The sequence below is a fragment of the Mus caroli genome, unplaced genomic scaffold, assembly GCF_978045245.1.
Source record: "Mus caroli unplaced genomic scaffold, Mus_caroli_1 scaffold_1, whole genome shotgun sequence".
Taxonomy (NCBI): Eukaryota; Metazoa; Chordata; class Mammalia; order Rodentia; family Muridae; genus Mus; species Mus caroli.
The window spans coordinates 18,437,151-18,452,085 of record NW_028227256.1 but is presented as its reverse complement, the minus strand read 5'-3'; the positions used below and the strand labels follow the sequence as shown (position 1 = coordinate 18,452,085).

Sequence of the window (14,935 nt, the reverse complement as noted above, 5' to 3'; positions counted from 1 at the left end):
CCTAAGACTCACTGAGTATTTTTTTAGTTTGTAGAGTGCTTCCAACACATTATTCCACTTAATCATCAAGACAGCCCAGTCAGAGCTAGGTCTAAATCCTGACTTTTGAATTCAAATCCAATTTTAGAAATTTTCATACTGTATACAAAGTACCTTGATCAGATTCACCCCAACTTTCTTTCTACTCACCCTGCCCCCCACCAACACATCTACCTCTCAACTTGCTTTTCTACACCCCACTGAGTCCAATTCATGATGTCTATCCATGCCGATTATTCACGCTGATGCCTTGTCTCATGCTTCAGTCACAGAGAGCAGATTCAGATATGGGATAGATAGAAAAGTATGAGAGCAGAAAAGAAACACCAGGTTGTAACAGCATCTCGGAAAGTGAAATAGAAAGATAGGAAAGAAAGAAAGAGAGAGAGAGAGAGAGAGGGAGGGAGGGAGGGAGGGAGGGAGGGAGGGAGGGAGGGAAGGAAGGAAGGAAGGAAGGAAGGAAGGAAGGAAGGAAGGAAGGAAGGAAGGAAGGAAGGAAGGAAGGAAGGAAGGAAGGAACATAATTCAAAAGAAGAACCATTTCTTGAGTTCTAAGACCCAACTAACACGGGTATCTCAACCAGAGTATAGAAAAACTAAGGAGAGGGTTTCAGCATGGAAATAGTATACTATGATTTTCTAGAACTGGGGGGCAGAAGTAGCCACTGTAAATGTCCCAAAAATTTCTGCACAATAAACCAAAGCCTGTATACCAAGATTATCACAAAGAGACACCAGAATGCTTGTATCAATCAGGCATCTTATATGCTTTCTGAACTGAGCATATCCAAAGGGTGAATATCAACAGACACTGGATATTTCACAAGAAACCCAACACGTAAAACTCATGGTAACAAATTGATTAGGAAGAAAAAGTACTTGCAACCTGGCATTCTACATCAAGCCAACCCATTCATGGAGTATGAGAACAATACAAAGATGTTTAAAAGCATTCAAGAGCCCCAAAATTTACCTATTGTCCTAGTTTACTTTCTTTTGCTGTGATTGAACATCATGACCAAAAGCAACTTGAAGAAGAAAGGTTTTATTTTATCCATATGTTCCTGTCACAGTCCACCATCTAGAGAAGTCAGGACAGGAACCTGGAGTTGAGAACTGAAATAGAGGCCATGATGGAATGCCAACTACTAGATTTCTCCCCATAGCTTGCTCATCCTGCTTTATAATGCTTCCTAGGACCACCTGCCCAGGGATAGCATCTCCCACAGTGGGCTGAACACTTCATAGCAATCATTAGTCAAGAAAATTCCCTGCACACTGGTCTGCATGTGATCTAATGGAGCCCCGTCTCAAGTGAGGGGGAGGGGTGTCAGCAGAATGAGCGTGGGCTGAGCAGGCTCATAGACAGTACTGAAAGGGTAGAGCAATTGAAGTGGAATGGACAGATTCCATGATGCCTTTGACCCCTGGGATTTTCTGATTCTTTTGGAAAGACTGGGAATGCTATAACTTTGTAATAGTTAATAATAGCAAATCAAAAATTCAAAAGCAAACATGAGACATGAGCAGTCTATTTATTTGTATTCCTTAATTGAAAAATGGTTAATACCACCTAACATTGAAATAGGAGCATAGATCTTAAAAGCAGGGATTCTTAAAGGTGGAAAGGAGAATTAGCATATGATCCAGTGACCCACCCATGAGTATATATTAGAAGGAACCTAAATCAACACACCACAGAGATGTTTGCACACATCCATGTTTGTTGCAGCACTATTTACAGTAACCAAGATACAAAGCCAATCTAGTATCCACCAACAGATGAATGAATAAGAAAAATGTGACACATATATACAGTGTTTTGTTCAGCTATGAAATCAAAATTATATCATTTGTAGGAAAAGGGATGAGTCTAGAAATCATCCAGCTAAGCACAAGCTGTACTGCAAACAGAGCCTATATTTAAACAAATGAATCAATAAATATATGTATATCATGAATGTAAAGAAATAAAGAGGACCACTAAAGGGAAGCAGGGAGTCATGGGATGGGCGAGAGGGAACAAAAGAGCATCCTGGAAGGCTGAACAGGAGCCAAGCACTTCACATGCACACATGAAGATGCCATAACACAAAGTCTTATTCAGTACATCCATTACTAAAATAGAAATTATGCAAGAATTAAAGAGCATGGATGGAGAAATGATTGCTTTCAGGACTGCTATTTTAAAACATGCACTTTGAAAACTGTAAGTTCAGTATTAGTCTACCTTTGGATGGTCAGCTGAAATTTTCTGGACTACTTTTAGAAAGAGTCAAAGGAGTTATACTTGTACTGGTCTAAAGAATACAAACGGAGTAGCCCCCACACAGAGAACTCTGTAGGTTTTGTACTCTAAAGTTCAGATTTGTTTGCCTGCCTACGGTACCACAATTGCCCAATACATCGTAAGTTTGGTTTTTATTTGCACTCTATTAACTTGTCCTTCACAGTTACATATGCTATGTGAATTGGTTAATTTAGATCCACAGGGATCCCTGGAAGGGACTATTTTATTTTATACTCTATGATTTGGACTTTAAATACAGGAACATCGGGTACTGGTCATATGAATGGGGACTTGAATTTCAATTGCTAGAAGCAATTAGTGGAAGTCAAGGGCAGGAGAAAGTTATTGAGAGCACAGGATTATGTGGAAAACACATATAAGTAACATTAACAGACTGAGCAGGCTCTATTTAGGAAATAAATGTGTTGTTCTTCCTATGGGGTTGCCATCCCCTTCAGCTCCTTCAGTCCTTTCCCTATCTCTCCCACTGGGATCCCCATGTTCAGTCCAATGGTTGACTGTGAGCATCCACATCTGTATTGGTCAAGTGCTGGTAGAACCTCTCGGGACAGCCATACCAACTCCTGTCAGCAAGCACTACTTGGCATCAACAATCTTGTCTGGGTTTGGTGTCTGCAAATACAAGTGGAGGGGAGAAGAGATGGGGGATTTGTGGAGGGGAAACTGAGAAGGGAGATATCACTTGAAATTTAAACAAATAAAATGATTAATAAAAAGGAAATATATGTATATATATATATCATATGCATATATATGCATTATGTATATACATATATAATGCATATATACATATGTATACATACATACACATATATGCATTTATTTATATACATATATACATATTTTTATATATACATATATGTATATGCAGAGAGGAGGGGAGGGAAAAGGAAATGAAAGGAGAGGAGAGGAGGGGTGGGGAGGGGAGGGGAGGGGAGGGGAGGGGAGGGGAGGGGAGGAGAGGAGAGGAGAGGAGAGGAGAGGAGAGGAGAGGAGAGGAGAGGAGAGGAGAGGAGAGGAGAGGAGAGGAGAGGAGAGGAGAGGAGAGGAGAGGAGAAGAGAGGAGAAGAGAGGAGAAGAGAGGAGAAGAGAGGAGAAGAGAGGAGAAGAGAGGAGACGAGAGGAGACGAGAGGAGACGAGAGGAGACGAGAGGAGAAGAGAGGAGAAGAGAGGAGAAGAGAGGAAAAGAAAAAGGAAAGGAAAGGGGGAAATGCTGTGATCATCATCCCTAAAACTAAAGGCATAATAAAACAAACATGGCAGTAGTACAACTGACCCTCTCTATCTCCGTGTTGATCATTAACTAATCTCAGTTCTGGAACAGATGTCCCCTGGCCCTTCTCTGTGTCTTACTTACAAGGCATCTTTTACAAGAGAATATGGGACCAAGAGCTCAGACATTAAGCTCAATTTGATAGAAAAAGATCAAAAAACTAAGTCGTATTGTAAAAGCAAGTCTTCAATTTTCCATTCCCTCAATGGTTTATGACGTTTAACAGGTACTCTCTGACCCCTCCCTGCCCCCCCCCCCCCACTTTTAGTGTATTTTTGTTGTAGGTTTTTTTTTCCCCACTAGTGTTGAATGGACTCAGCGTGTCCATTATATCTAGTTGTACAAAGGTCTTACTTTCAGATCTGATCTCACAGATGCACCATGCCTCTATGGAAACTGTTCAATTAGCATAGCCAAGTATACTTTGCCATCAGCTGAGGATCACTGGACCTCACAACTTTAGTAAGTCCACCCTATAACCGCAGCACTTAAGAGGTTGATGCTGGCAATCACCACACATTCAAAACCAGCTTGTGGTGTAATGGTGAAACTTTGTCTCCCACAATCAAAACTGCTAATAATAACAAGATGTCTGTGTTTTTGTTGGTTATTTTAGTCATTCTAAAAACTTTATGTCAACAACTCCAAACACTAGAATTTCAGGACAGTAAGATGGCAGTTGCCTTACTGTCTATAAGATGTCAAGATGCTTAGCACAAATTTCCGCAGATGTATGGGTTAAATCAACAGAAGCCATGTGGGTAAGCATTCAGGTAAAAAAAATCCTGCTTGAAAAAATATGTAAGAAAAGATGAAAAGAAAACTTCATATCTCAGGTTCTACTGTGTCTCTACTTTTTCATCTCACTTCCTGAATATTTCACTGAAGTATAATGTGCAGATAAAAATGAGTCCATTTCCTAAGAGAACTGAGCAGTCTCAATTAACCCGCACTCAGAGAGACAGAAAACAACTTCTTGAATACCCTCTCTCCATCGCTATCCCACCAGGGGAAACTGCCATGCTACCTCTAAACAGAATAGAGTATTTTCTCATTTTCCCAACTTTATAGAAAGTGCTCCTCTGTGTCCTGTTTATAGCACATAAAATTACTCATAGGAAATCCATCCATACTGTCGAACATAGTTACAGTGAACTGTTGCTATGTAGACACATTGTACCACGTGACCTTATTACAAGGTTTCTACTTACACAACTATTGGTAGATGTGTGGGAATTTCCAGCTGTAGTTAAATAGCCAAATATATTGCATATCTTTTGGTGAACATATTTAAGCATACCTACTGTGGTTGCCTGAGGATGATTATCCATATCATAATGGACTCATACCTTTAAATTCGGTCATATCACCTGGCAGTTTTCCAATTTTTTGTTGTTGTCGTTCAACTCAATGATATTCTTAGAAAATAGAATGTAGTTAGATTGCTTTTTTTCTTCACTGTGTTTCAAAATGTGATGGTTATAGAGTAGGAATGTGGCCCCATTCAGATGAGTTTGCCTCAGCAGACAGAAAGCTCTAAGTAACGCATCACAACACAGGGTTTCTCCAAAGAAATTGGAGCAAATGCTCAGCCTTTTATTTTGAGTTATTTGCAGGCTCAATGCAGAATAAGTAAATTTTCCATACCCAGCATAGGAAAGGCAGTGCAGGTGACTTCTCAATGCGAATCAGAAGTTCCTCCAAGCCCAACCGTCAAGCAGTCAGAAAAAAACAAGCTCCAGTGGATGGTGTGGGTTCTGACTAAGAGTCTATCAACTAAAGACACTATCTCAACCTTCCCAACCGAGACTGAAGCTCTTTACCGACACTCCTTGTCTCATCTACAAAACACGCCTCTGAATTCACACCTTGGTTGTAAGGACCATTTTATATGCCAGGAATGATTATGTAATGTAGACAAGCCTATGTTTTACATCAAAGGCATAGAAACATTTTTTGGATGATAATATTAACTCCTTGCTTACTTTTTCAGTTATAATCTGAGAGAATATTTTTCCCTGTATCTTGTTTGGGAAATTTTTTGTGATCAATATCACTTTTTAAATTTATTTTATTTTTTACTTATTCACTTTACATCCCATGCACTACCTACCTCCCGGTCACCCCCTCCCATAATCCTTCTGCCATCTCCCCTTCCTTTCTCCTCTGAGCAGGTTAAACCTTAGAAGTCTTGTGTAATTCAACTTACAGGAACACAAGAAAGAGCACAAGAAAGCAAATTAATTAAATCACCACCACTTTCTAGATGTTGTTGGTTTATTAGTTCACTGGTTTTCATGGTGATTTCTTTGCCTCTGTCCTGTCAAATAAGACAACTAAACAGAAGTCCCTGAAATGCACATTTATGGTCAGACAGTTGAACCAGTATCTAGAACATTAGTATGCATGTTGCCAATTAACCATCCCTGATTTTGTATCAGATAACACACCATTTTCCCCCTCACCATTTCTAAATTTGTCTTGTCTCATTGTCGAACACTTTTGTTTTGAAAGACATTCAGACGTGTATAACTACCCACTGAAAATGGCAAAGTAACCTGCGTGTCTGCTTCTTCCTCTGCACACGTGTCAGGGCTATACTTAAGGGGGAAAAGATTCGTAGCCTATAGTAACTAAATAATTGTCCTTTTCTTTCTATTCTGTTTCCTGCTCTTTCTTGTGCTCCTGGGTGCCGCATGCAGTGTGTCTGGCGAAGTTATGCAGCTGATGAAAAATCTGTTTCCATTGCAACCTGGAAGCCACATCTGAAGGCCTTGCACACCTGCAGCCCTACCAAGTAGGTATCAGTGGGACAGCTGGTGCTGGAGTTGAGTCTTTTCTAGTTTGTTAAACAAACCATATGTGTACAGAAGTCTCACTCTGGGACTTGTTTTATTCTCTCTGTTGTTTTTAAAGAAGTTTAAACTATTTAACAGCAACTCAACCGTAAAACCACATGGAATTGGCATCGTTCCTTAACAACCATAGGCCATGACCAAAGTCTTAAAGAATATGAGTTATACAGAGATATGGTAGTTTTCTAATGTCTCTTCTTATGAAGCAACAGGTCTTGAAAAACAAAGATCACTTGACCCATCACCTAATTTTACAGGGAGATTGCTTGGAATCTACACACACAAAATACACACACAAACACAAACATGCGCATGCACAAGCATGCACACACTAACTCACTCATATACACGCACGTGCACACACATACATCATAGTTCTCATCTCTGGGAAATTTTCTGGATCTATGTAAAGAAGGAAGAGTATTTGGAAAACTATTGAAGGGTCTCTAGTGGCAGAAGGCAGTGGTCTACTACACGTGATTATCTGCCTTCCCTCTTAACTACAGTTTTGAATTAAAAGTCATTCTGAGGTCTGGAGAAACGTACTAATGAGTCAGTTTCTCTAAGTGCCTCCCTTAGAATGTTGTTCATATACTACTCCTCTTCCCCACGTTAAGTGGGGGCAGAGGCAAAGAGGATTGATTCAAACAACTGCCCCCATCCTGTTCCCTTGAGCCCATCAGCCATGCCTTCCCTCACTTCTCCCCACAACCTTCTGTTCCAGCCTCACTTACTGAAAAACAGTGAGTCAGCCAAAGGACTCAGCAGGCACTGGTACCATGCATTGAACCTGGGCACCAAACACAAACCACCCCTGAGACACCTCATGGTCCTTGAGGTTCATAATCATTGCAGTTATTATTGTTGCTCTTTTATAAATCAATGAAATGTGACAGAAATCATGCCCTTTTACCAAGGATAATATCCACTACACACACACACACACACACAATCAGAACTATGCCAACAAATTTAATACACTCTTATATTCCCTGAAGCCAAGTTTAGAACCTTTGCTTTAGAAAGAAAACCTACTTCAGTCAAGTTTCTGTTAATGAGAAGAATAATTTACAATAACCTACAGAATGGCTTTACTTAAAACTAACTAGGTTTTTGAATGCAAGCTGATGCAATGCAAAAGACTGAAACTTCTTTACATCTACATGGTAGGTTTCTCCTTAGTGTTCATATTGCAGTAATTCTGAGAGAGAGTGCATCCATTCATCTGTGTAGCCATTCTGTGAGTGCTCATTAAACACTGATTGTACCCAAGGTTTTGTTTCCAAGGCTAAGCAGAAAGCAATCAGGGAAAACCAGAGTAAGTTGGTTTCATGGCTCAGGAACTAGACACCCAAAGATGCCAAGAATAGACAGTAAAAGCAAATATTATGAAATGCACAGAAGCTTTAAAGAGAAATGTTGATAGGAAAGCAACTTAGGGCTTATCAGGGTTAAAGAAATTATCATTGTCAGCTCTACCAGCAGCACTGCTAACAATGACATTATTGTTGCTAAATAACAGCACACATGTGCCCTGGTTCCCCCATTGATCTGGGGATGTGTTTAGTTGATCTTACTCCCCATTCTCATATCAAAGAGTAGGGTGAAAGATGGGTCTAAGAAACCACTCTTTGAGTCTTGGAGATGCAGAGAGAATTGGCCCCCTGAACCCTCTTCACACCTGCCAAGGTTATAAAGGAGATGTTTCTTTCTCTTTCCAGGCCATGGCTTTCCTCTTATGTACACTCTACATGAACAATATCAGTTATCTCTCTTTCAAAGCTTTTTAAAAGGGTGATTTGGATATTTTAAGAAGTTGTGGGCAATTATCAAGCTGAGGAGATGTTATGGGTTACATTGAGAAGTCATAATCTGCCTCCAAACGCTGACACCATTGCACACAGTAGCAAGATTTTGCTGAAAGGACCCTGATATAGCTGTCTCTTGTGAGGCTATGCTGGGGCCTAGCAAACACAGAAGTGGATGCTCACAGTCAGCTATTGGATGGATCACAGGGCCCCCAATGGAGGAACTAGAGAAAGTACCCAAGGAGCTAAATGGGTCTGCAACCCTATAGGTGGAACAAAAATATGAACTAACCAGTACCCCCCCAGGAGCTCGTGTCTCTAGCTGCGTATGTATCAGAAGATGGCCTAGTCGGCCATCAGTGGAAAGAGAGGCCCATTGGTCTTGCAAACTTTATATGCCTCAGTACAGAGGAACGCCAGGGCCAAGAAATTGGAGTGGGTGGGGAGGGGGGAAGGTATGGGGTACTTTTGGGATAGCATTGGAACTGTAAATGAAGAAAATACCTAATTAAAATAAAATAAAAGAGAAGTCACAATTTAGACACTATCTGATATAATGTCTTCCCATTTAGCTGTAACGCAGAGACACACAAGAAGAGAGATTTTCAGATAGATTTTCTGTGCACTTTATTTACTGCAAGAAAATTCATTCTTCATATAAGAGAAAAATGATCTACCTCAGTAAGTGACTGAAGAACAAGACAACAGTCATCGATTAATGCCTCCAGGGCTTGTTCCCAAAAGTCTGCCCAAGACACAGGGACCACAGCCATATTGGAATCAGCAACACTCCGGGAGCCTTTGCTAAAGCTTCTTCAACCTGAACCATAGTTTCTTAACCAAACAGTATGTGGCTTTCTGCTGTGTGGGGGCAGGATTAGATTTGCCAAGTAATGTTGTGCTGTCTCAGATCTGCCACAAATAACATATGTTTGAAAGCTGTGCACAGTTATTATAAATAGCATTGCTTCTATGGACAGTACTTTAAAGGGGGTAACTGAAAGGGACCTGATTACCCCATCTCCCATCTGGGCCATTATCAAATGCTATAAATGTACTCACTGGCTTAATATCATTTCTCTTCTGTCTGCACGCACCTGAAGGAAAGAACAAGGGGAGGCATCAAGCAGGTTTGTGAGCTCTCTTCTGCTACATGTTTGTTTATAAATCAGATGCCTAACCAGTGTTTTAAATGTGCCTCATGAGTAAAATCGATCAACAAATGCAAGATGATTAAAAGTGACCTTTCACAAGATTGCCTGCACCATTTACTGGGTTTGATCGATTCTTTTTTTTTTTTTTTTTAATCCCTCCTCGGGAATAGAAGTATTTTTTTTTTCCTAACCCACTCAGTGCCTTTTAACAATCTGTAAGGCCTGGAATGTTCAGGGGCAAAATAATCATGGTCCAAGATTATTCTTGTCTCCCTCTGTCCCAAACAGAAGTCCTTCCCAAGTATTCAAATAGAGTTATCTAATGGCCTAGTAGGAGAAAGAATGCACAGTAGTCTAGGATAGTCTTTACTCTATTAGAGTGCATTTCTTGAGATAAGAATTTTTTCTTTTTTTTTTTTTTTTAATTTGGCTAGAGGTACAGTAAAGACGAGAGGCAAGAACCACCTGTGTGGGATATCTCCAGCCCAGGGAGCAATCAAGTTGACTTGGGTTATGAGTTTCACAGAGAAGATCTGGTCTTCAGGAAGAAGACCCCTCCCACAATTTCCCCAGATGCCTCATGGCTGCTCCTCCTAGAAAGACCCCGAGGGAATAGCAGACAAGCATCATAAGTAAGAAGTCTCAGGAAAGGTCTGGAAGGGGGAGCAAAGCCTGAAAGGCAAGGCTGTAGAGCCCCACAATGAAATACAAGTAGTAACAGGCAGAAGCAACAAGAAACAGGAGATGTCTGTATTTTTCCTTTCATTGCCATTTGCTTCAGTAAAGAGAAAGCAAGGTGTTCTCATGCCCTGAGCTAGCTTCTAGTAAGAGTTTATGGTAACATCAACTGGAAAATATTTATATATTACTTGACTAGTTCTGAAACTTCCTCTGGAGTGACAAGGCTGTGTTAGCCATTTCTGCATTAATACTTAAAAAAAAATTTTCCAGACCAAGATGTCTATGCTGGCAGGTGCTGAATACAGTATGAGACCCTGCCTCAAGTTCTCCCTCTGTGCAGATGAGCCAATGAATTCAGAAGTCTCTCTTATGTCAGAAGGAAAAGACTTGAAGCAAAGGATGCTGGATGTCCATGAGCAATGATTACAGGAAGTATTAGCTAACCAATGAGTTGTTATTTTCAGAAGACCTAACAAAAGAGAAATTCAGTCTTTGGGTCAAGCACCATCTTTGCATAGACATCTCAGAGTTGTGTTTACTCTTTAGTGATATTTCAGAGGCTTGGTCTCAGAATGACCTATCTACAATTTATCCAGAGGGTAATTTGTCTCCAGGGTCTAATAGCACAGGTTGCAGAACTAGTGGAGAGGGTCACCTGTCTTAGTTTCATCCTCCAAAATGAAACTTTGACAAGAGAAGAGGAAATTATAGGTAATGTCTAGGTGCTTGAATAAACATGGCCCCTTTAGCAATCCTGAGACAGGAGTCACCTTGGGCCAGTAGTAACAACAACAGAAGACACATTTCCTAAGGTTAGTACATCAAAAAATTTACCACGTCTGTCTAAAATGTTAAAATCTGTTCAACAGACTTGTGACTAATGTTGTTAAAGTTAGTTCACTTATAGATCTGAATGTGTGCAAAACCACCCAGCTAGGTTCATGACTTGAAGAATGACATGGTGAAATTCTTTGCTTCTCTGCAGGCATTGAACATTGAACAACCTTGAAACCAGTCCTATATCACCACTCAGTTTCTCTACCTCCACCCCCCTCTTAATTTATTTACTTATTCATTTTATACCTGGTACCACCCCCCCCTTCCCCTCTCCTCCCAGCCCCACACTCACAAGTCCCTCCCCTCATTATCTCCTCTCCTTCTGAGAGAAGGGTAAGTCCTGCTTTGGTACCCACCTGCCCTGGGACATGAAGTCTAAGCAGGACTAAGCACATCCTCTCCCACTCAGGCCTGACTAGACCAGTCAGTCCAGCTAGGTGAAGAGGATCCAACAGCAAGCAACAGAGTCAGAGGCGGTCCCTGCTCCTATTGTTATTGGGGACCCACTCCCCAATTATTACTACATCTCCTATGTAAGGTGATAACAGAAAATGTGCTCAATACATTATTCTTGACTGGAAGAATAAATTTTCCCTGACTCCAAGTACTTTTTGAAAACACAACCAACAAAATGGATGTGCTCAGAAGTCATGAGCATGCACTCCTCTTGCAGAGGACACACATTCATTCCCAGGCACCCGTGTCAGGGAGCGCCCACCTGTAACTGCAGCCCAAGGGATCCTCCACATTCTTTTCTGGCCTCTTTAGTCACTGCACTAAAGTAGTTTACACACCGGCACATGCACACACATATATCCATAGTCAAAAATAAATCATTGAAAACAAGACACTGCAAGAACCATAGGAAATAAGCTGGATGCTGCTTCTTCTTTTTTTTCTTTTAAATTGAAACATGCTATTAAAAATTGATATGCATTGAAACTCCCTTTGTATTATTGCCTTAGATTCTCCAATGTGCTCTGTAGACAAGACAGTTTATAATATTGCAATAATGAATGCAGAAAGACAATAACAACAGCAGCATCACAAAATGTAATAAATCTGCCCTTACTGAAGCAAAGTATCCACAAGAGAAAACGTGCTTATACACTTGGAGAGGAGCAATTCTAGGTTAGGAATGATATTAATTAATGTTTGACCTCATTTCGAATGAGTGAATTAATTGGTACTACCCCATCGCAGAGCCTTCTGCTGACCTCGTGGTTGGCCATTTGGTTATTGATATGGTTTAGACAAAACAGACAAGTGTGAGCACCAGCAAGAGCTGATTTTCTTTTAATCCTTTGGATACCTCAGAGTCTGGAAACTCTTGGCCTTTCTGTTAAAACCCTCAGATCAGCGCACCACTGCAGGCATTACCTTTCTCACAGGCAGCTGGCCCCATCACTGAATAAGAGCCCTGTCCACAGATGACACCACAGAATGTAAATGGATGGAGGGCAAGCATACATCACCCCTGATTAATTATGTTCACTATTTCGCGGTGTTCTCATTAAGAAAAGAGATCTTACTTTCTATGAAGTTGGGATGTGCTTTAAACAGTTTCTCACACCCCACGCTAAGAAACACTGGGACTGATACTTTTTTTTTTAATTTAAAACTGTAAACTAAAAGATGGAGAAGTTTTTTTATAGCTACTGCTCAAGTGTATAATGTTGGAAATAATGTTTCCTTGGCTATTTTGAGACCATAATTCCATCTTCCTTAGTGTTATTATTCTGTTACTCTTCTTTTGCCCTATCTTCCCATTGGGATAGTTTTAATCGAAAATGCATGTTGATGTGTTTATTAATTCCATTCTAATTAAGTCTCCCTTAAGTAACATCTCCAGCTCATTTTTAAGTGGGACAGTACTTCTCGGAATGGAGTACACTGTCATTTTCAGAGAAGAGTTTATGTGTGAACCCATCTGGCCATCCTACCACAGTCTTTTGACCTGGAATTCCTATCTTTCCTCCCTTCCTCCTTGACTAAGTCATCAGAGAACAGCCAGCAAGCACTGCACTGATATAAGGTTCTATTTCTTCCTAAGTTTTTATCCCAACAAAAGCAGATGGTATCCACAGAGACTAAGGGATTAACTGTGAATCTCACTGCCTCCTTCCTGTCTTCTGAGTGAGCGATGGCTGACTGTGTACCTGCTTCAGTTACAGGGCCTTATTTTTCCACCTACCAAGCATCCCTAACACTGCCTCAGCCTTCTAACACAGCTGACTATCTAAGATTGCTTTAGCAAGCATCAGTGAGGCTGATTTAAAATGCATGTCATGTGTGTTAAGGCACAGGTATCTCAGGACATCATTCTGTGGTCCATTAAGTGCTTTGTCCAAACCACTCCAGTGTGTTCTGGTCCAATTCTGTGGCTCCTGGGAAAGAACTCTAGAATGCTTATAGAAGAAACTGTGTTTGTCCGTTTCTTCTGCTTTTATTTTTTTACTACTGTTTTTTTCTTCTGTGTGTAGTGAATGATCTGCATGTATCATTAAACTAAATTCAGTGAGACCAGACTTGACTTTCCTCCCCACATAATCAGCTCTGGCCCTTACTGGCAAATATTAAATTGTTTAAAAAGACTCTTTCCATCTGTTCACATTATTTATAGAAGGGAGGGGTTTACTCTTTTATAAACAGCCGAGGACTTAATAAGTATGTGATTGTTTTAATCTTTATAAAGTACTAATATAGAATCCTTTCTCTGTTAACTTTTAAACAGGTATTCAACCTGACAACTATTTACCTATATACTAACTATAACTTTAGTTCCACACAAATCAAGTGTGTGTGTGTGTGTGTGTGTGTGTGTGTGTGTGTTTAACTTCAAAGCAACTGTTATCTACTTTGTTGATTTATAAAAATATTCATTCATAAATTTTCTAAAAATTTGGCTCACCATTACTTATACTCTATTCATTGATATTTATTAGAGTTTATTTTCCCCGTTTCATACGAAACAGATCCTGACACATATTCTCATCGCTCATAGTGCTTATTATTTCCAATCTAATTGCCAGTGCCTAACCACAAGGGCACTGGCTGTATCTCAGGCAGCACTACTGACTTGCAGAGCACGCGCTGCTTATGTATTGTCTTCTCATATAAAGTCAAGTCAAACCACTTGTCGTTAGAAAAAAGAAAGCCTTCAGCTCTACACTGGTGGAGAAATGCTTAATAATACACTGCTCTATCTCCCTCACTCCTAGTAAGTTCTGTAGTAATAAGCAGAAGTTCTTCAGAATGTACACCTCACGGAAGCAGAGGTACCCAGCATCCCAGCTGTTGACATGAGATTTGAGAATGCCAACTAACCTCAGGTGCATGATCAGGTTACGCCGCCACTACACCTGGGCCCTCTTTTTAGACTCACTCTCCTAGGGACTTCTTGAATGAGGTCCTCAGCGCGCTTGTAATTTTCCTTGTTGCCTGTTGCCTGCTTCGAAACTCTTATCACTGGGACAAAAATAAATAAATAAAATAAAATGAAAAGCAGGCATAGTACTGGCAGTCAGCCTGTTGGCGCCTCCTGGTGGCTGCTCAACTGCTAAGCTGTTGCACGCGCTGGTTTGGTAGTGGCTGGGTTGCCATATTGTGCCTGAGGCGACAGTTTGTAGGGTGCTTATCCTATAAAGGGCTAAAACACTAATTATGTATAACAATAGCGGCAGCAGTGTAAGCCCTCGTGGATTACTGCGGAGTTATGAAGCCGCAAGATTCCCTGGCAGGGAGCATCTAACAGTTGAGTGCATGCCGGGCCATCAGAGTGATTTGGACAGCTGCTTCTAGAGAACGATGAATCCCCTTGCAGAGTTCCGCAGGCTCCCTGGAGCATGGTGCTCAGCTGGGAACATGGGATTGCGTACTGAGAGGCTCCAATCAATGACCACTGTGACCTTTTGGTTGCTTTCTCCAGATCGAGACTCACTTGCTCTCCTGGGGATCATCCTTGGCAAGCTTTCTG

General features: G+C 40.8%; 1 protein-coding gene across 3 annotated transcripts in view; it reads left to right on the top strand.

Moving 5' to 3' along the window:
- Positions 1 to 14,935, top strand: part of Kcnq5 (potassium voltage-gated channel subfamily Q member 5) — a 611,319-nt gene that overhangs the window by 523,539 nt on the left and 72,845 nt on the right. For all 3 annotated transcript variants that reach the window (XM_085835922.1, XM_085835940.1, XM_085835933.1), the window contains 2 exons: positions 6,327 to 6,421; positions 9,391 to 9,417. In XM_085835922.1, the coding sequence (XP_085692048.1) occupies positions 6,327 to 6,421; positions 9,391 to 9,417 (122 nt within the window). The remainder of the gene's footprint in view (positions 1 to 6,326; positions 6,422 to 9,390; positions 9,418 to 14,935) is intronic.